At 52.3% G+C, this 18,583-nt stretch overlaps 1 protein-coding gene across 1 annotated transcript; it reads left to right on the top strand.

Moving 5' to 3' along the window:
• Window positions 1-4,623: 4,623 nt before the first annotated feature.
• LOC140595892 (uncharacterized) lies at window positions 4,624-15,953 on the top strand. The gene is made up of 3 exons (XM_072741597.1): window positions 4,624-4,704; window positions 14,283-14,949; window positions 15,117-15,953. The coding sequence occupies exons 1-3, from the start codon at window positions 4,624-4,626 to the stop codon at window positions 15,566-15,568; spliced, it is 1,200 nt and encodes a 399-aa protein (XP_072597698.1). The 3' UTR covers window positions 15,569-15,953.
• Window positions 15,954-18,583: the final 2,630 nt, after the last annotated feature.

Here is an 18,583-nt window from a genome sequence, read left to right on the forward strand (position 1 = left end):
TGTCAAAGCTGTCTCAGGGCTATTCCTGGGTTTGGTCTGAAGCCTGCAGCGGGAGCCATCCATGTAACTTTGTTGGGGCCTCAAGGAGCCCCCAGCAGTCCATGCACAGCTGAGGGACCAGCTCTGGATCCCCTGTCCCCAGGGAGCATCAGCAAGATCACTGGGCCCTTGACCACCCTTGACACCTTTTAACCCAGGGAGCCGGGCCAGGCCGAAGTGGCTGAAGCCAGTTCTGTGGGAGTACAGCTTGGCCAAAGATTACAGACCTTCTCAGAGGACCCCATTCTGGAAATGGGGCCCAGGAGGGAGGCTTGGCCCCACCCAGACTCTCGTCACATCATGGCAGGCAGGGCCAGGAATGGGAGGACTCTCAGATGTTCCTGGCATCATTTCTCTGAGGACGTGGGCAGAGGGGGCACAGAGGTGATTTTTCCTCTCCCACGTTCCACAAAGGAACTTCCATCCATCAACAGGACGGTTGGGGGACTGTACCTCACTGAGCCGCCCCACGCCCAACCTCTTAATGCAGCAGATAGAAACCAGTCAGGATCCAGCTGGCCAGAAATAACAGCAGCGTCCTGGGGAAAAGAGGCCGAGGGGATGGGTGTGGGCAGAGGCAGAGGGAAGGGAGAAAGGCTGATTCATCTCCCGGCCGCGAGGCCACGAAGTACCACCCTCACCACCCAGCCCCGCAGACCCCAGCCTCTGCCCACCCTGCTGGTGTGTTCTTGGCCCTCTTATGAGCTGGGAGGAATATCCTAAAGCCCAGGGCAGAGCAGGGGAGCGCGAGGATGCCCCTTCCCTGCCTCCTGGCTCCTGTGCCCTGGCCAGGGCTATGCCTTGTTGCTGCCTCTTTTGCAGAAATGGATGGTGCCAACCTCCTAGCATGGTTGTGGCGATTGAATGGGCCAGTAGGGCACCTGGCACGGAGTACACTCTATATAACACACCCTGAATGCTATGTGGGGAAACTGAGGCTTAGCCAGTAGGCCGCAGTACTGAGATTTGAACCAAGCCCTGGGTGGTCCTGAGGCCTGAGCTCCAGGCAGGAAGGAGGCGGGTTCCTGGAGCTGGAGAGGGCTCTTCCTTTTTCCTAAGAGGGCTTTTTCCAACCTCTCTGTGCAACATCCACAGACCAGAGCACCCGCCCCCCTGACACACACTCTCTCTCTCTCTCTCTCTCTCTCTCTCTCTCTGCCTCTACCGATTCCCAGGAGACCCTGTGCTTCGTGCTGCTCTATCCCAAGCTCGCAGTTGCCTGATGCTCTGGCAGCCTCGGGCTGCCCCCCTTCCTAGCAAGAGCCAGAACATTTGCTGGGCAACTGAGTTCTCTAGTTCTCGGAAAAGAGAAAGGAGGGGCGGGCTCCCATGGAAGCCTGCCCTGGGGACAGTAATCAGATCCTAGGAACCCTGCGGTTTGTTTCTGGCGGGTGTGTTTGCAGATGTTTTTGTCTGGGAGTTGGGGAAGAAGATGAGGACCCTGTCCCTTCACTGGGGGTCAGCAAAGGGCCCAGCAGGGCTGGAGGCAGGTGGGTTGTCAATAATTGAAAGAACCTTCCCAGCTGACCAAGCACAGGCACTAGTTCGTGGGGAATAATTCCCCCTGCCTCTGTATCTGTATTCAGCTTCTTGTTTAAATATTAAATTGGAATGTCCTCCATCTGAGTGCCTAGCAGAGACCAAGGATGAGTAAGAAGTGTGTTCCTGGAAGTCTGGCTTCATGGTTCACTTGTTCCTGAATCTCTGCTGGTCCTAACCTGGGCCAGCCCAGTGCAAGGCATGCTGGGATGTCTGCCCGTGAGGTCCGGCCTTGAGATGGGACACAGCTTTCGGGGACCTGACAACCTGCTGTGCACTCAGGGGTGATCCGGGCTATGGGGGAGGGAGCACCCGCTTTCTTGGGCAAGGGGCCACAGCAGGATGGAGCCAAGGTGGTGGGTGAGACTGAGCTGTGGGGGGAGGCCCCCGAACAGGAAGACCGTGATCCACCACCGACGCAGATCAGAACCCAGCCCCAAACCCCACCTAGTTCCAAGGAGAAAAGCAAGGTCAGAGAGGAGGAGGCCCCTGGCTTTTAGAAACAACGCAGGGTGGTTGAAACCATGAGGGCATTTATCATCCCACATGATGTATTGGTCAAAGTACACAGGAAGCTGCTCTAATGAAAAGACTCCAAAATAGAGTTGGGTGAAGAAGGCAAAAGATTGTTCCTGTCTTTCATCACAGCCCCCGGGTGAGCACTCCGAGGCCCATGGGGCAGTTGTGCCATCCCCAAGATGGGGCATCTCTGAAAGGCTCCAGCTACTGGCATTTTCTGGCTACTGGGAAAGGGAGGCAGTTCCCAGGGCAACCCTCTTTAATCCAGAAGTCACTCCTCTTCACGTCCCATTGGCCTGGACTCAATCACTCAGCCATGCCCAGCTGCCCTGGGTGGTCTGAAGCTCTAGAAACAAACAGCCCACTCAAACTCAGCATGTCCCATTCCCAAACAGATGGCAGGAAAAATGGACACAAGAGGACAGTTAGCAGCGTCTGTCTCACATAACCAGGAGTCTGGTAGATAGGGTGCCTCTAGGGTTGCTTCATTCAGGAACTCATCAACGTCTTCGAGGATCTTGTGAGTTGACTTTTGGTCTCAGGCCTGTCCCCTCATGGCTTCAAGATCGCTGCCACTGCTCCAAGCATCATACCCTCATGCACTAATGTGAAAAGGCAGAAAAGAGAATGTTCCTCCCTTGTGTGTCTGGAAACTTTCTCAGAAGCGCCCTTCTCCAGCTGACTTCCCCTAACTCTCATTGGTCAGACAAGCAGCGGATGCCCATTCCTACCCCAATGACCAGTGAAGGGAGTAGAATGACCAGGACTGGCTTAGCCCAATTGAGATTTACCCCCAGGGCCTTGAAAGGGCACCCCACTTCCTTTCCAGCACAAGAGCCCCTGGGGGCTGAGCAAAATTGGGGTTCCCTTTGCAAAAAGAGAAGGGTAGGTATGGGTGTGGGTAAGGAGCCTCCATGGGATCTGGCACTTTCTGCCCACCTGCTCTGCCCCAGACCCAGTAGTAGATGCTTTCGTGCACATAATTTCACTCACCTCACCCCTGTGAGGAGGACATTGAGACTCAGAGTTCAGGGCACTTGCCTAAGGCCACACAGTCAATACGAGGCAGAGCTATTCCAGCAACCGCGAGAGGATGAGCAGACAAGATGCTCAGATGAGACGTGAATGTGTCCGACTCTAGAGCCAGGCCCTTCCCACCACAGGACATCCCAGCAGAAGTCTGGTGTCAGGGCCTTCTCCGTTCTAGGACCGGCAAAATGAGATCTTAGGAAATATTTGGTGGCCTGTAAATTGTGGAGTATTTTTGCAGAAACATGGGTTTTATTCTGCATTGTAACTGAATGCACATTTTACAGTACCCTAGGGCTCTTCACAAAATCTTTTTTTTTGTATCTGTCTTATTAGATGCGGCGCACAGTTTTGCTCCTTGGGCCTCTCACTCATTCCATGACTGGTTGGCGTTGAGATTCATTAGTCATGAATGAAATTAATTTGTTAGGGTCCGTTTTCATTGTAAATAAGGACAACAAAGTAAAAGTGGCTTAAGGTAGAAGTCACTTTTTCGTTTGCAAAGCAGCGCCCCAGTGTCCATGAGCCAGATTCCCGTTGGCTTGAGGTTCCACCTCCCTCAGCACACGGCTTCCCCCCTACAGTCCAAGATGCCTGCTTAAGCGCCAGCATCACATACGCATTCCAGCCAGAAGGAATAACGAAGGACACTCTGCTTGTTGGAGGGAGTCCCCCCAAGCAGCATGTGGTATTTACACCTCATAGCTTTTGCAAGAACGTAGTCATAGGACAACTTAGCTGCAAAGGAGGACTTGCCCTGTGATGCCATCCCTTTATAGCCTCGACATCCATGGGGCCTTGCAGGGTTGTCCCGAGTTGGGGCAAGGGGCCAGGTCTATATGGCCCATGCTGATCAGTCATTGGATGCAGGTTGGCCTCAGAAGACATGACTTTAGGCAAGCTAGCTTTTTTAGCCCAAAAAAGGCCAAGGACTGAGGACCATGTTCCAGCCACTCTCCTAGCAGCTGGGAAATAAGTTCTTCATTACAGGAGGGAAACCTGGACAGCTCATCACAGCATCCACCCAATACCGTAAGATTCCACTTACGTGATGCTCAAAGGCAGGCAAAATAATCCATGGTGTTAGAGTCAAGATCGTGGCAGCCCTTGGAGGGGGCTTCGGGCTCGGGTTACCGTTTCTTCATGTGGGGCTGGCTACAGAGACTGTCACTTTGTGTGCTTCCCTGAAGTAGCAAGACAGAAGCTGTGACGGCGGGAGGAGAGGCTTGCAGAGGCTGTCATGCCACAGGGCAGGGCGACATGAGGAGCTGGGGTCCAGCCTGGCTGTGGGCCCAGTAATGGGAAGATGAGCTGACAAGAAGCTCGGGTGAGACTTGAATGTGAGGGGCCCCTGGAGATGGGCCTCCCTGGTCCACGACCCCCCAGACTCAGCTGACACAAAGTCATGGTCAGTGATGACTTAGAAAGGAAGAGCTGGCCCCAGGCTGGCCCGCTGCCAGGTAAGGAGCCTGGAGGCCAAAGACCCATTTTAGGGGGATGCCCACCCCTAGAGAGTGGGTCCTGGAGAAGCAGCTGGAGGAGAGGGCGATAGGAGCAGAAGCCAGCAGTGACAGAGAGGTGAGCCCAGGGTGGGGAAGGGGGCGGCTTCTGGAGCTCACAGAGGCCCCTGGTGCTAACAGCTGGGGCCCTCTGAGCCCCCGCGCCAGCCGGGCCAGCCATTCTGCCTTCAGGCACAGGCTCCGAGCAGGCCACACCTGCCCATTAATGAAGAGGTTGGCAGCAATCAGGGAGGCCTTGCAGGGATCCCTGGCGGAGGAGGCACTGGCCATGCTGCTGGAGACTTGGCCGGGTCTCCACCTGCCCAGCCCATGCTCTGAGAGCAGAGGACGGGCGGGGGGCCAAGGCGTCTGGGCCAGATGCCGCCCGGGCTACATGGAAAGGAGGACAGAGCTGGGCCGAGGGGCAGCAGTGGGACAGGCCTCCAGACCAGCCAGGAGGCGAAGGGCCAGGCTGGGCTCTGAGATTTGGGGACTTTGCAATATTCACCCCAAATATTACCTCAGGAAGTCCAAAGAGTTGGTTGGGGGTGTGCAAATCATACTTGATGGAGACCCCTTGGAAGGCTGCCTTGCACGGCAGTGGAAAGAATTGTGTTCCTGAGCCACAGACCTCCTGTGAGACTTGAGAAAGTCACATCCTCTTCGAGCCTCAGTTTCTTCATCTGCAAAGTGGGGACAGGGAGCCAAGGAGCTTTTAAGCAGGCGACTGGCTCTAACGTCTCTAAACAGGGACACCTGGGTGGCTCAGCGATTGAGCGTCTGCCTTTGGCTCAGGGTGTGTTCCCGGGGTCCTGGGATAAAGTCCTGCATCAGGCTCCCCACAGGGAGCCTGCCTTTCCCTCTGCCTGTGTCTCTGCCTCTCTCTCTGTGTCTCTCATGAACAAAAAAATAAAATCTTTAAAAAATTTTTTTTTAAATCTTCAAACAAATGAGAAATTTCAAGAGGCCTCAGGAGTTAGAGCTGGGATGTGGCCACAGGCCCTTTGTGATGCCCCGATGGGACAGGGGGCTCTGACCCAGCTGCCTGGGGTGGCGGGTAGGGTATGCCTGTATCAGTGCCTGGGAGGACATTTCTGGATATAGCCTGCAGAGCCATTCTGGAGCATCCATGCCAGGAGACCACACACCTCAAAGCCTAGAGGCAGTGAAGGGCTGAGAGATGTCCCCAGATGGCAGGCACAGTCCAGGGGAAAGTGTGTGCTCTATGCCACCTCACCCAACCCAAGGTGACTGTCATCTTGCCAAAGAGGAGGCGGGTGCTAGAGAGGGCTAGTGTGTTCCCAGTCACACTGGGACTGGCGTCTGCCTCTCCAAACAGCTCAGTCTTGAGTACAGAAACACCCCCACCTCTGCTGAGGCATCTGGATCCCATAAGCTTGCCGTGGGCTGGCTTGAGCAGAAGAGCCTCGACGGCCCCCAGGGTACCCCGGCTGGGCTGATGCAATTGCCATCCATGTCCCTACTCCCACGGCAGTTCCCAGGGCTGGAGAGCCCCTGAGTCTCCCATGGCTGGGCAGGGAGGAGGCGGGGAGCATGAAAGGCATTTCTCCAAAGAAGATACACACATGGCCAGGAAGCCCATGCAAGGATGCTCAACACCATTAATCATTAAGGAAAGGTGAAAGCCATAATAAGGTACCACTCCACACCCACCAGGATGGCTGTCATCAAAAAGACAGACAATGACATATGTCAGTAAAGGGGTCAGAAACTGCAAACCTTGGATGCCTGGGTGGCTCAGTCGGTTAGGCGTCTGTGGCTCAGGTCGTGATCCTGGGGTCCTGGGATCGAGTTCCGGATCGGGCTCCTTGCAGGGAATCTGCTTCTCCCTCTGCCTATGTCTCTGCCTCTTTCTCTGTGTCTCTCATGAATAAATAAATAAAATCTTAAAAAAAAAAAAGAAAAGCTGTAAACCTCATACATTGCTGGGGGAATATAAAATGGTGCAGCCCCTTCGGAAAACAGTGTGAAAGGTCCTCTAAAAGTTAAACATAGAGTTGCCACCTGGCCCAGAAATTCCCTCTGAGGTGTGTACCCAAGAGAATTAAAAACCTATATCCACACAAAAACGTGTACGTGAACGTTCATAGCAGGTCTATTCATAACAGACAAAAGGTGGGAATGACCCAAAGGTCCATTAACTCATGGCTGGGTATATCCATACAACGGCATATTTTCCCAGAATGAAGCATAGGCTCGTGTTACAACATGGTCGAGCCTTTTTTTTTTTTAAGATTTATTTATTTATTTATTTATTTATGATAGACATAGAGAGAGAGAGAGAGAGAGAGGCAGAGACATAGGCGGAGGGAGAAGCAGGCTCCATGCTGGGAGCCCAACATGGGACTCGATCCCGGGACTCCAGGATTGCACCCTGGGCCAAAGGCAGACACCAAACCGCTGAGCCACCCAGGGATGCCCATGGTCGAGCCTTTAAAGTAAACTCACGAAAAAATAAATAAATAAATAATAAAAAAATAAAAAATAAACTCATGGAAAGAAACCAGACACATATTGCATGATTCCATTGATATGAAATCTCCAGAATAGCCAAACCCGTGGAAATGGGAAATAGATGAGTGGTTGCCAGGGGCTGGGGGGCAGAGGGACTGGGGGGTGGGTGACTGCTAATAGGTGGGGTTTCTTTTTGGAAAGATGAAAATGTTCTAAACTGGTTTCTGATTGCACACCTCTGTGAATATATTAAGACAAAGCCAGGATGCCTGGGTGGCTCAGGGGTTGAGCATCTGCCTTCAGCTCAGGTGGTGATCCCCAGGGTCCTAGGATCAAGTCCCACATTGGGGTCCCCGCAGGAAGCCTGCTTCTCTCTCTGCCTGTGTCTCTGCCTCTCTCTCTGTGCCTCTCGTGAATAAATAAATAAAAATCTTTTTTAAAAGTAAATAAATAATTTAAAAAATAAAACAAAGCCACTAGGTGAACGTTACGGTATCTCAATCATGTTGTTTTGTAAAATATATAATATGTACTTGGGGGGGGTCAGAAGATAAGGAGCCCCACTCCGCAGTCAGTGCTTCCAAGTCAGTGGAAACACTGGGATAGGAAACAAAACGTCCATGAGCCATCATTTGGTGTGGCCGTGATTCCTGATCATGATTATGGCACAAGTCGGTCTGTGATTCACCGCCTATGTGCTAGATGGGGGAGACAAGATCCCCATCTTGCAGGTCTTGCCTCCCACCTGCAGACAGAACTTGGGGCCCTGCATTCTTCTGCTGGACCAGCTATTGGGGGGGTGGGCAGGGCATCTCAGAGGCAGCAGCTTAATGAAGGTGCACCCCACCCTTGGAGGGTCCCCTCTAGTGGTGGAGGAAGTCCCCACAGCCATGCTCTCCTGGGCAATGCAGCAGGCAGATTTGACTCCAGCTTGGTCTAAAGGCCCAACCGAGGTGGGACCCCCCTACCTCCAAGCTAAGAGACTTCAAAAGGTGGGATCCCCCTCCAAGCTAAGAGACTCCAGAAGAGGTCATTGCCTTCTGTTGCCTGGAGGAAACAGCAGGAACTGATGAGTGATGAACTTGTTGCCCCAACATCAAGCAATGAGATAGTATTCGAAATAAAATAAAAATGATGGGCAGCCTGGGGTGGCTCAGCAGTTTAAGCGCCTGCCTTCGGCCCAGGGTGTGATCCTGGGGTCCCGGGATTGAGTCCTGCATTGAGCTCCCGGCATGGAGCCTGCTTCTTCCTCCTCCTGTATCTCTGCTTCTCTCTCTCTCTCTCTCTATGTCTATCATAAATAAATAAATAAACAAATCTTAAAAAAAAAAAAATAGGCCCCATGCCCGGCATGGAACCAACACGAGGCCTGAACTCAAGCCCCCAAGATCGAGACCAGAGCTGAGATCAAGGTTTCAGACACTCAACTGACTGAGCCGCCTATGCGCCCCTGAAGAAAGGACTGTATTGACCCCCACTTTGCAAGATCTCGAAGCATCTTCTAAGTCAAGATGAGCCATTTGTGGTCAATGTGATTTTGATGTTGGCCGTTAGCCAATTTCTACTTCTGTGTTTGGCCAGCCTGACTCCTGACTCCTCTGGCAAGACATGCCAGGCACAGCCCCTTGGACAGGAACGCGCCATCTGAGAGAGGCCCCGGGCATAGGGCTGTGCCCCTGGAACCAGCTACCTGGCTCTCGGCCCTCAGGCCACTGTCCTCACAGATGCCGCTCTGTCACCCTCTCCTCCATCTGTGGTTCTGACTGAGCCTCGCCATGGCCGGGGCTCCAGGCCCTGTCCCTGGCAACCTCTCCTCCCTCTCAGTTCTGTTTTGGTCTCCCCCGACTTCTGAGCCTCCCCATCCTGTTCCCCATCCCAGGGAAGTCCCCACATGCCCAGAGAGGCCAAATCAACTGAATATTTCTTCACCAGGAAACTCCACATCTAGCCATGATGGGGAAACAAAGCTTTTTCTTTAAATTTTTATCAGAATAAAAGGAAAACACACACAGCATTTCACAAAATGATTCCCAGACGTTGCAAAATGATCATAAACTGTCCCAACTTTCCAAAGAGACTGAAAGGAAAATTCATCTTAAACAGCTTCTTACTTTCCATTGGGCTTTTTTTTTTTTTTTAAAGATTTTATTTATTTATTCATGAGAGACAGAGAGAGAGAGGCAGAGACACAGGCAGAGGGAGAGGCAGGCTCCTCGCAGGGAGCCTGACGCAGGACTCAACCCCAGGACCCCAGGATCACGACCTGAGCCAAAGGCAGATGTCCAGGCGCCCCTCCACTGGGCTTTAAAGGTAGTCCAACCCTGCATTCAAATTGCACAAGGCCAAAGGTGGAGGGAAAATAGTTCACATGATGAAAAGGAGGAAAAGGTTAACATCCAGTCCAGAGCCTAGGAACTACTCGAAATCCTCATCCCATCACAAAGCCACAGGATTTCAGGACCCCAAGGGGCCAGAGAGCTGCAGGCCCTACTGCTACATCTCGAGACACATACTTACCTTTCTGTTTGAAGACAGCCTGCAAGTTATGATACAATTCCAGAGGCAGAAACAAAAACACCGAAATGAACAATGGCTTAAAGAAGGTAGAATTTTATTTCTCTCACAGGTAAGAAGCCAAAGGTGGGCAGTCAAGGCTCAAGGATTTAGCTGATCCTCAAAGTCACCCAAACACCCAGGCTCCTGCTACCCTGCTCTGTCCCTGTCCCTCCACACTCAGCTTTCATCTCATGGTCCAAAGCAACTACTCCAACTCCCGCCATTGCACCCATGCTCAGCCCACAGTCTCAACTTCCCATCACATCTGCTCTCATCCCACTGGCTAGACCTTACTCCCCTTACTTGCAAGGGGAGCTGGGAAAAGCAGTTGTTAGATGGGGTGCCAGGTGCCCAACCAAAAAATCTATTGCTATATAAGACAGAAAACCAGTTATTTGGGAGAAACTGGTCATTTCTGCCACAGTGGGTACCCATGGGAAAATACAGACCATTCTATGGGAAAATTTTCCAGAATGTACCATACTAAAGCATGAAGAATGTCAAAATTGGTTTTATTTGGAACTTGCTAGCATCTTGGGCATAGTTCCACTTTATTGTTAATGCCAAAACCGTGTCCCAAGATAAAAATATAGTGTTTTTTGGATGGGCTCTGGAGCTTGACTCTGATTTGACTGCTCAGGTGTGACGCTGGGCCCTCTTCCTATAAGCTGTCTAGATTTGGGCAAGTTATTTACTTGCTAGGGACTCTGTTTCCTCATCTGTAAAATGGGATAACAATAGTTCCTGCTTCATAGGTCTGTGGTGACATTGCGCATGGGGACGTCTGGAACAGGACTGGGCACATAGGAAAAGCTTGAATTTCATTGGAATTTCAAGGAATTTCATTGTCACTTGCCCCTTCAGCCATCAAACCCACCACAGAGTCTCACTGCCCTCCTATGTAAAAGCAGGGGTGTGGTAGCTGGTCTCCAAAGATGGCTCTGAAGAGTCTCTCCCCTCTCAGGGCACACATGCCACTTGTCCTATCAAGGTCCTATCTAACTCCTTGAGTCTGGGCTGGGCCTGGCTCGCTGGCAGGAGTAAGGGTGTGCGGCTCTGGGCCTGGCCCTGAGGAGAACAGGCAGCTTCCGCATCCTCCCTCGCGGAGCCCAGATGCCATGCCGCCACCCTGTGAGGAAGCCCAGGCAGCTGCAGGGACAGGCCCACATGCGGTAGGCGTTGGAGGGAACCACCAGGGAAGTGGATTGTCCAGGCGGTCGGCTCTCCCAGTTGATGCCAAGGGGAGCTGAGACGTGATCCTGCTGACCCCACAACATCGCAAGCTATTTGTGAGCAAATAGATGATCTTTGCTCCAACCATCTACTAAATTTGAGGATGGTTTGTCATGCACCAGTGAATGACCAGAGGGCCATCTGATGTGCAGAAGTAGGATGCTGTTGACACAAACATCTTAAACGTGAGGCATTGGTCTGCAGAGCAGACGGTAGGAAGGGCCGGGAGGACACGGTTTGTCAAACCTGGAAGAACACGGAGAAGGCTGATGACAATAGGACCCCGGTCTGTAACCCGAGTTAGCTAACAGCAGACACTGGTTTTCACGTTCTCCTGGGCGTCTCGTTGGTGAGGCAGGGGGGATTCTGGGAATGGCTGGAAACATGACACCCAACACCAGATACATGAGATGGACGGTGGCATATGAGTCATCACGGGCCATGCAGGGCCACTCGGGGACGGCGTGAACAACCAGGGGCGGCGCGAGGCAGGCTTCGTAGTATCTAGAGGGCAGGGTGCCCCTGCTTCCCTGGGAGGATGTGATGGGCTTGTCTGGGTAACTCGACAGCTGCCAGAGAACCAAAATCCACCCCAGCCAGGAATAAGTGGGAATTCGTACCGGGTCCATGCGTGATAAGGAGGATTGTTTAGCTGGGGGCCTTATCCATCCGCAGGGGCGGGGTTGGGAGGTGGGGTTAGGGCACTTGCCATTCAGCCATTTGAGGATCTTCTTTTTCTTTCTTTCTTTTAGTTAGTTAGTTAGTTAGTTAGTTAGTTAGTTAGTTAGTTAGTTTATTTGAGAGAGAGAGCATGAGCAGAGGGAGAGGCAGGGGGAGAGAGAGAAGCAGACTCCCCTCCGAGCAGGAGCTCAACCCCAGGACCCTGGGATCATGACCTGAGCTGAAGGCAGCCGCTTAACCAACTGAGCCACCCAGGCACCCCTAAGGATCTTCTGATTTCACCTGAAGTTAACTGGGGACACGACATTGGCTTTACCGTTAGTCTTCATGCCACAATACTTAGCCCAACTGTTACCTGTGCTGACGTAGAATATAGAAAAGGTGTGTAAGGAATGTGCAGATCTGGTGAAAGGGCTGTCTGAGCAGAATGTTGAAAATGCCAGCTGTCCTCTTGCAGCTGCCTGTCATAAAATACAAGAGGATTGAGCAGTTCAGAAAGCAACTGTTCAGGTTTTGAGCAGAATTAAGAGGAAATAGACCAGAGCCAGGACTTGTTAGTTTCAAACATGTAAACTATAATGTGGTTTCATTTTTTTTAACCATGGGGTTGGTTTCTTTTGTAATAAAAGTAATCTCTTTTCTGTGTTAAAAAAAAAAAAACCACAAAAACAAAAACCTTAGCTGTCTGTGTGCCCAGGGCAGAGCTTGGCACGGTGCTTATCTGCATGAATCTTTTTTTTTAAGATTTATTTATTTATGAGACAGAGAGAGAGAGAGGCAGAGACACAGGAGGAGGGAGAAGCAGGCTCCATGCCGGGAGCCCAACATAGGACTCGATCCCGGGACTCCAGGGCCAAAGGCAGGCGCTAAACCGCTGAGCCACCCAGGGATCCCCTGCATGAATCTTTGAACAAATGTGGTGTGGGACCTCTGTCCTGCTAGCATCCTGTGTCAGATTTGACAAGTTCTTTACCTGCAAACAATCTGTTTCCACGAAAAGCCTAATTAAGCAGAGTAAGTGACCCCAGTGACAAGCAGGCCAGGTCCGCAGGAAGCTGAGATGACAGGAAGCTACCAAGAAGATATTTCCCAGGCAAAGCTGATTTTTTTTTTCCTGGTCCTGCCTCAATAGCCAAAGCATGGTTCCCCTGAGAAAATGGTCTGGGTCATGGTTCCTGTTCACTTTGCAGGATTTCTCACCTAATTTTCTTGTTTAAGTCACAGAACCACCTTGCTAAGTTGTAAGAAAGACTCTCATTTTAGAGATGAGACTACTGAGGCCTCAGAGAGGTGGTCACACAGTCAAGATTTGAACTCCTATCTCTCTGAGGATAGAACTCATGCTCCTTCAGCCACACCAAGGAGTCCTGAGCTTTCTTCCAAAGATCCCACCCTGTGACCACCCAAGGGACCCATAAGATCCCAGATCTCAGATGGGGATGAAAATACGTGGCAAATCCCATCCTTTGCTTGTTACACTGCAAAAACCCACAATGCTCATCTGTGTCAATAAGCAGGCTGGGGTGTGGACCCCAGACCCGAGTCTGACTTAAGTGAGCCAGAACAGCTGGGCCAGACCCCTCTCTCCAAAGGGCACTTTTGCAGTGTCATTCACTCAACCACTATATATGGTGGGCTACCGTACAACAAGCAGCCCCTGATGCGGTGGATTGTGTCTAGAGAGATGCCTGCCCGGCCAGACTGCCCAGTTTGGATCCCACTCAGCTGCGTGATGCTGGGGAAGCGAGTCAGTGGCCTGTCTTTTCATCTGTGGAATGGTCGTAATACAGTCGTCTACCTCCCGGACTGGTCGAGAGGCATGGATGTGTAAGGGTGTGTGCATAGTGCCACATATAGCATAAGGCAAGTACCCTCCTTGCCTTATTATTTGACGGATGGATGGATGGATTTAATTGCAAACCCTTGAGGCAGACAGGAAAGGCCATAATTAGTTCCATTTTATAGATGAGAACATTGAAGCTCCGAGGCACTAAAAAGCTTGCCAGACACAGAATGGGTATAATTATTCTCGTTTTATAGACTAGGAAACAGGCTCAGGGAGCTAAGTCATGGGCTCAAGGTCAAAGTCAGTGTCAAAGCCAGGCCCAGGCAGGCCCAGACCCCTCTGGTCCAGGCCTCGCCTCTGCCCTGGGTAACGTTCCCTTCTTTGGAATTCTGCAGGATTTCCAAGCGGGTCCAGGTGGCCCGCATCACCACTGCCCAGGAGGATAGGCCACCTGGAGCTGCTTGCTCCAGCTGCATCTGCTCTGCTCAGGCCCAGCAGGAAGTGCCCTGGGAAAGGTTGGCTCAGGCACTCCCCACCCCCCTCTCCCTCCGCTCAGCACCTGTGCCCCACCGGATGGAAGGAGATGGGGCGTGCCCTGGAGGAAGCACAGTCTGTTTTGGAAGAAGGTAAGTGGAAAGGGGAGAAAGTTCCAGAGTGTGAAATTTGGAGGAGTTCACTGGCACCTCTGGGAGGTTTGGGGGGAGACAGCTATTACAAAGCCACTAGTGTTTATTAAGCACCTTCTTTGTGTCCGGCTCCGTCCTGAGCACTGACCCCCAGGACCTCCTTGAACCCATCAGGTGGGGACGCCTCGGGGATGGGACCTGCGCCCCTACCCGCGGATGCCTGCCGGCCTCGGTTCCTGCGCTTCATCCCACCCAGGCCTGGAGGCCTCGGGGCGCTGGAGAACTAGGGAGCAGGGCTAGAAGTGCGGGGTGCGGCGGGGTGTAAGCCCGAGGAGGGATGGCCCGGGAAGGAGCTGGGCCGGACGGAGGGGAATTTCACCGGGAGCGCTGGCTGCCGCGTGCTGCCGCCCGGAGGCTGCGCGGGGGACAAGGCGGCCCGAGGCTCCAGAGGGCGCCCCGCAGCCTCCCGGGGTGGGGGTGGGGGTGGGGGGGTCTGAGGGCGCCGGCTGGGCGCGGGGCTCTGCGCAGGGCCGCCCGCCCGCTCTCCCACCTCCGGCTCTGTCGGAGCCGCGCCCTCGCGGCGGAACACTCTGCACCCACCGAACCCCTGCTCGTCCTCCCAGGCCTCCCCGCGCAGCCCCCCCCGCGCCCCCGGGCCGTCCACCCCTGCCCGGGCAGAGCGCAGCTCCGCCCTCCGGCTTCCCCCGCGCCCTCGGGGCCGCGGCCTCTCCTCTCCGCCCCGGGGTCTGTAGAGGGAGCCGACGCCGAAGGACCGGGGACGTCTCCGGAGCGGCGGACACCCGCACACGCACCCAGCGGAGATGCACTCGCAGATACACACATGCAGACACCGCGGCCCCCCAGGGTTGTTACTTGGATGAACGGGACCGCAGGCCGGCACGCGGCGCAGGAGCCTGGCCCTGGCCCTGGCCCGGGGCGCCCCCTGGTGGCCGGGGAGTGCCCGCAGGTGCGTACCGCGGCTCTGCGCGCCCCCACAGCTGACCTCAGGCGGGGCGGCCTCCCCAGACCTCCAGGCCGGGTGTCCCTGGCCCTGCTCCGCCGCCCCCCCCCCCAGCTTCCTCGCGGCCTGGGAGGACCGGTGGGGAGTCTGTGAAGAGCACGCGCCTCCCCCAGGACCATCCGGGGGCGAAGGCAGGGAGCGGTCCCGGGAGCCCACGTCCTCTGGCAGATCCGAACCCACCCCGGGGCAAGCGGACCTTTCCTTCTCGGATCACCGCCCCCACGCCAGAGAGGCCGCGCACACCGTGGACACACACGCACGTGCCGAGGGCACACACTCAGCCCACCGCACACCTGCAGACACGCCACTCACATGTGTGCACAACACGCACACTCCCCTACGCGGGCGTTGTGCGCACACGCAGACACTGTCTGTGTGGTTCACCCTTTGCTCACTCCACCCGGTTCAGGACCAGGTTTGCCGGTGCCGGTCCCCATCATCCAAGACTGGGGGCCATGGACCCTCAGGCCTTTCCTCCCAAATCCCACTTGCTGCTCAGGTCAGCTGCAGGGCAGGGGTCTATTCCCCTGCTTCCCAGAATCCCAAGGTGATCCCCACCTTCTGAGCCAGGCCCCTCCCTGGCCAAGCCCTGGGGTAGCAAAGGTGGGATAAGCCAGCACCGCTGTAAGGGGAGGGTTGATAAAGGGCTGGTGTGACCTCTCCAGAACCCAGTATGAGTGGCTGTGATGGTGGACTTTTAGGTCCAATGACAGGCTGGGGGTGATTCTCGGCAGGCTCTCCCAACCCCACTTCCTGAGTAATTCAATTCTCCCTTCCTCATTTGAAATGCCACCTTTGGGCAGCCCAGGTGGCTCAGCGGTTTAGCTCTGCCTTCAGCCCAGGGCATGATCCTGGAGACCCGGGATTGAGTCCCACGTCAGGCTCCCTGCATGGAGTCTGCTTCTCCCTCTGACTGTCTCTCTCTATATATCTCTAATAAATAAATTAAATCTTAGAAAAGAAAAGAAAAGAAATGCCATCTTTGTCGCGGACTCTCAAATGCTCCACTGGTGTCTGTTCTGCATTGGACAGAACCAGTTTTCCCCATATAGGGACAGTAAGAGAACTTTTTGTGGGGTTGGAAGCCTCTGTCCTTCCCTGGCTCCCCTTTTGTTTCCCTGCAAAGGGGAAACTTGCTACCAACTTCGTGTACTCTCCTGGTTCTGAGGCTGGCCTGAGAATTAGCTGACATGAGACAGGTTAACAGGAGAGAAGCATATAGATTTATGGCATATTTCTATGTGTACATAGGAATCTTTAGAAGAAAAATGAAAATCCAAAAAACCCATTGGGCCCCAAAGCCTATATACCTTTTTTGCATAAAGAATGAGGTACCTTGTAGGGATGTGTCAAGACAAAGGGGCATGGCTGGGGCACAGAGTTCATGGAACCGTGACTAGGGAGTATTTGGGAAACTCTTGGAAGAGATGGGTTGTTTTAGCAGATTTGTTTGTACACATCTGATTTGGCATCAACCCGGTCTCTGGTGACAAGAAAGGTACAGAGGGCGTCTTTCTCTTAGGAAATATTAGGGCATCGCTTCTCGGCCTTTTGGCAAAGATCAAGTGTAGGGAATGTTATGGCCAGCTTGTAGGCAGAAAGGGAGAAGGCAGAGAGCCCTTGCTGCAACCTCTGCTTCTCAAGTGCCTTCAGCTCAAAATAACCAATATGCCAAAGCGGAATATCTTGGGGTAACGTGTTCTGAACCCTCCTCACCTGGAAGGTATTTTCCCCAACACTTAGATCTCTGGCTCCAGAGAAGAAGAGAGGCCCAGGTGATTGGTGAGTTAGGATGAGAAACTGGACACACCACCAGTACCCACCCCTCTGCACCCACCCCCCATCCCCAGAGAGCTCCTCCCACTGCTATATGGGGGAATCCATGGCTTTTCCAGCTGCTTGTGCTGGGGAAAAGTCTGTCCCTCTCTGTGTTCGTTTTCCTTTTCTTCTTCTTTCTTAGTTAATAGACTGTATATTTTTGGAGCAGATTTACAAAAAATTCAGTAGATAGTAGAATTCCCCATATACCCCCCTTCCTTGCCCATTGCTCCTCTATTTTTTTCGTTGCTCCCCTATTATTAACATTTTACATTGGGGTGATACATTTGTTATAATGGATGAACCAATATTGACCCATACACGGTTATTAACTAAAGGCCATAATCGGGGCACTTGGGTGGCTCAGTCGGTGAAGCATCTACCTTCTACTCAGGTCACCATCCCAGGGCCCTGGGATCCAGCTCCGCATGGGGTTCCTTGCTCAGTGAGGAGTCTGCCTCTCCCTCTCCCTCTGAACCTCCCCTGCCTGTGCTCCCTCTCTCTTTGTCAAATAAGTAAATAAAATTTTTTTAAATAAATAAAGTCCACAATTTACATTAGGGTCCACAGTCTATGGTGCACAGTTCTGTGGGTTTGGATAAATGCATAATGTCCTGTATCCGCCATTACAGTGTCATACAGGACACTGTCCTAAAAACCCACCCTACTCCACATGTTCATCCTCCTTCCCACTCCCCCAGATTCCAGGCAACCACTGAGCTCTGCGTTGTCTCTATAGTGTTGCTTTTGCCAGAATGTCCTGTAGTTGGAATCATACATCTGTAGCCTTTTCAGACCGGCCTCTTTGACTCAGCAATATGCATTCAGAGTTAGTCCATGCCTTTTCATGAGTTAATAGTTACATTTTTTTTAGCACTGAATAATATTCCATTGTATGGATATGCATTGCATTATCTATTTGTCCACTGAAGGACATCTTCGGTGCTTTCCATTTGGGGCAATTATGAATAAATCTGCTACAAACATTAACATGCAGGTTTTTGTGTGGACAATAAGTTTTCAGATCAGATGCGTGAATACCAAGGAGTGTGATTGCTGGATCATATGATAAGATTATATTTCACTTTGTGAGAAACTGCCAACCTGTCTCCCAAAGCGGCTGTACTGTTGTGTTTCCACCAGCAATGAGAGTTCCTATTGTTGCACGTGCTTGCCAACATTTGGGCTTCCTTATTTTCATTTTTTTAAATTTTGGGCTGTTTTGATTTTAATAGTCGTGTGTGGCATCTCACTGTTGTTTTAATTTGCAATTGACTAACACATATGATCTCGGTCATCTTTCCTGATGCTTATTTGCCAATCTGTGTATCCTTTTTGCTGAGGCTTCTGTTTAGATCTTTTGCCCATTTTTAAATTGGGTTATTGGGGTGCCTGGGTGGTTCAGCGGATGAGCGTCTGCCTTTGGTCCAGGGCGTGATCCCGGAGTCCCTGGATCGAGTCCCGCGTCGGGCTCCCTGCATGGAGTCTGCTTCTCCCTCTGCCTGTGTCTCTGCCTCTCTCTCTGTCCCTCATGAATAAATAAATAAAATATTTTTAAAAAATAAAAAAATAAATTGGGTTATTTATTTGTTTTCGTACTGTTTTTTTTTCTTACTGTTGAGTTATAGGAGTTCTTTGTGTATTTAGGATACAAGTTCTTTATTAGAAATACATTTTGCAACTATTTTCCCCCAGTCCTGACATATTTTCAATCTCTTGATAGAGTTCTTTTTTTTTTTTTAAGAGTTATTTATTTATTTAT

This window comes from Vulpes vulpes, chromosome 16 (genome assembly GCF_048418805.1).
Source record: "Vulpes vulpes isolate BD-2025 chromosome 16, VulVul3, whole genome shotgun sequence".
Lineage (NCBI taxonomy): Eukaryota > Metazoa > Chordata > Mammalia > Carnivora > Canidae > Vulpes > Vulpes vulpes.

Bases quoted from the DNA above. Each gene is read 5' to 3' on its own strand.
- LOC140595892 (XM_072741597.1), top strand. From the start codon at position 4,624: ATGCCCACCCCTAGAGAGTGGGTCCTGGAGAAGCAGCTGGAGGAGAGG. The intron at 4,705-14,282 runs GTGAGCCCAGGG...GAGCAGGGCTAG, and splicing joins AAGCCAGCAGTGACAGAGAG to AAGTGCGGGGTGCGGCGGGG. The intron at 14,950-15,116 runs GTGCGTACCGCG...CGCCTCCCCCAG, and splicing joins TGGCCGGGGAGTGCCCGCAG to GACCATCCGGGGGCGAAGGC.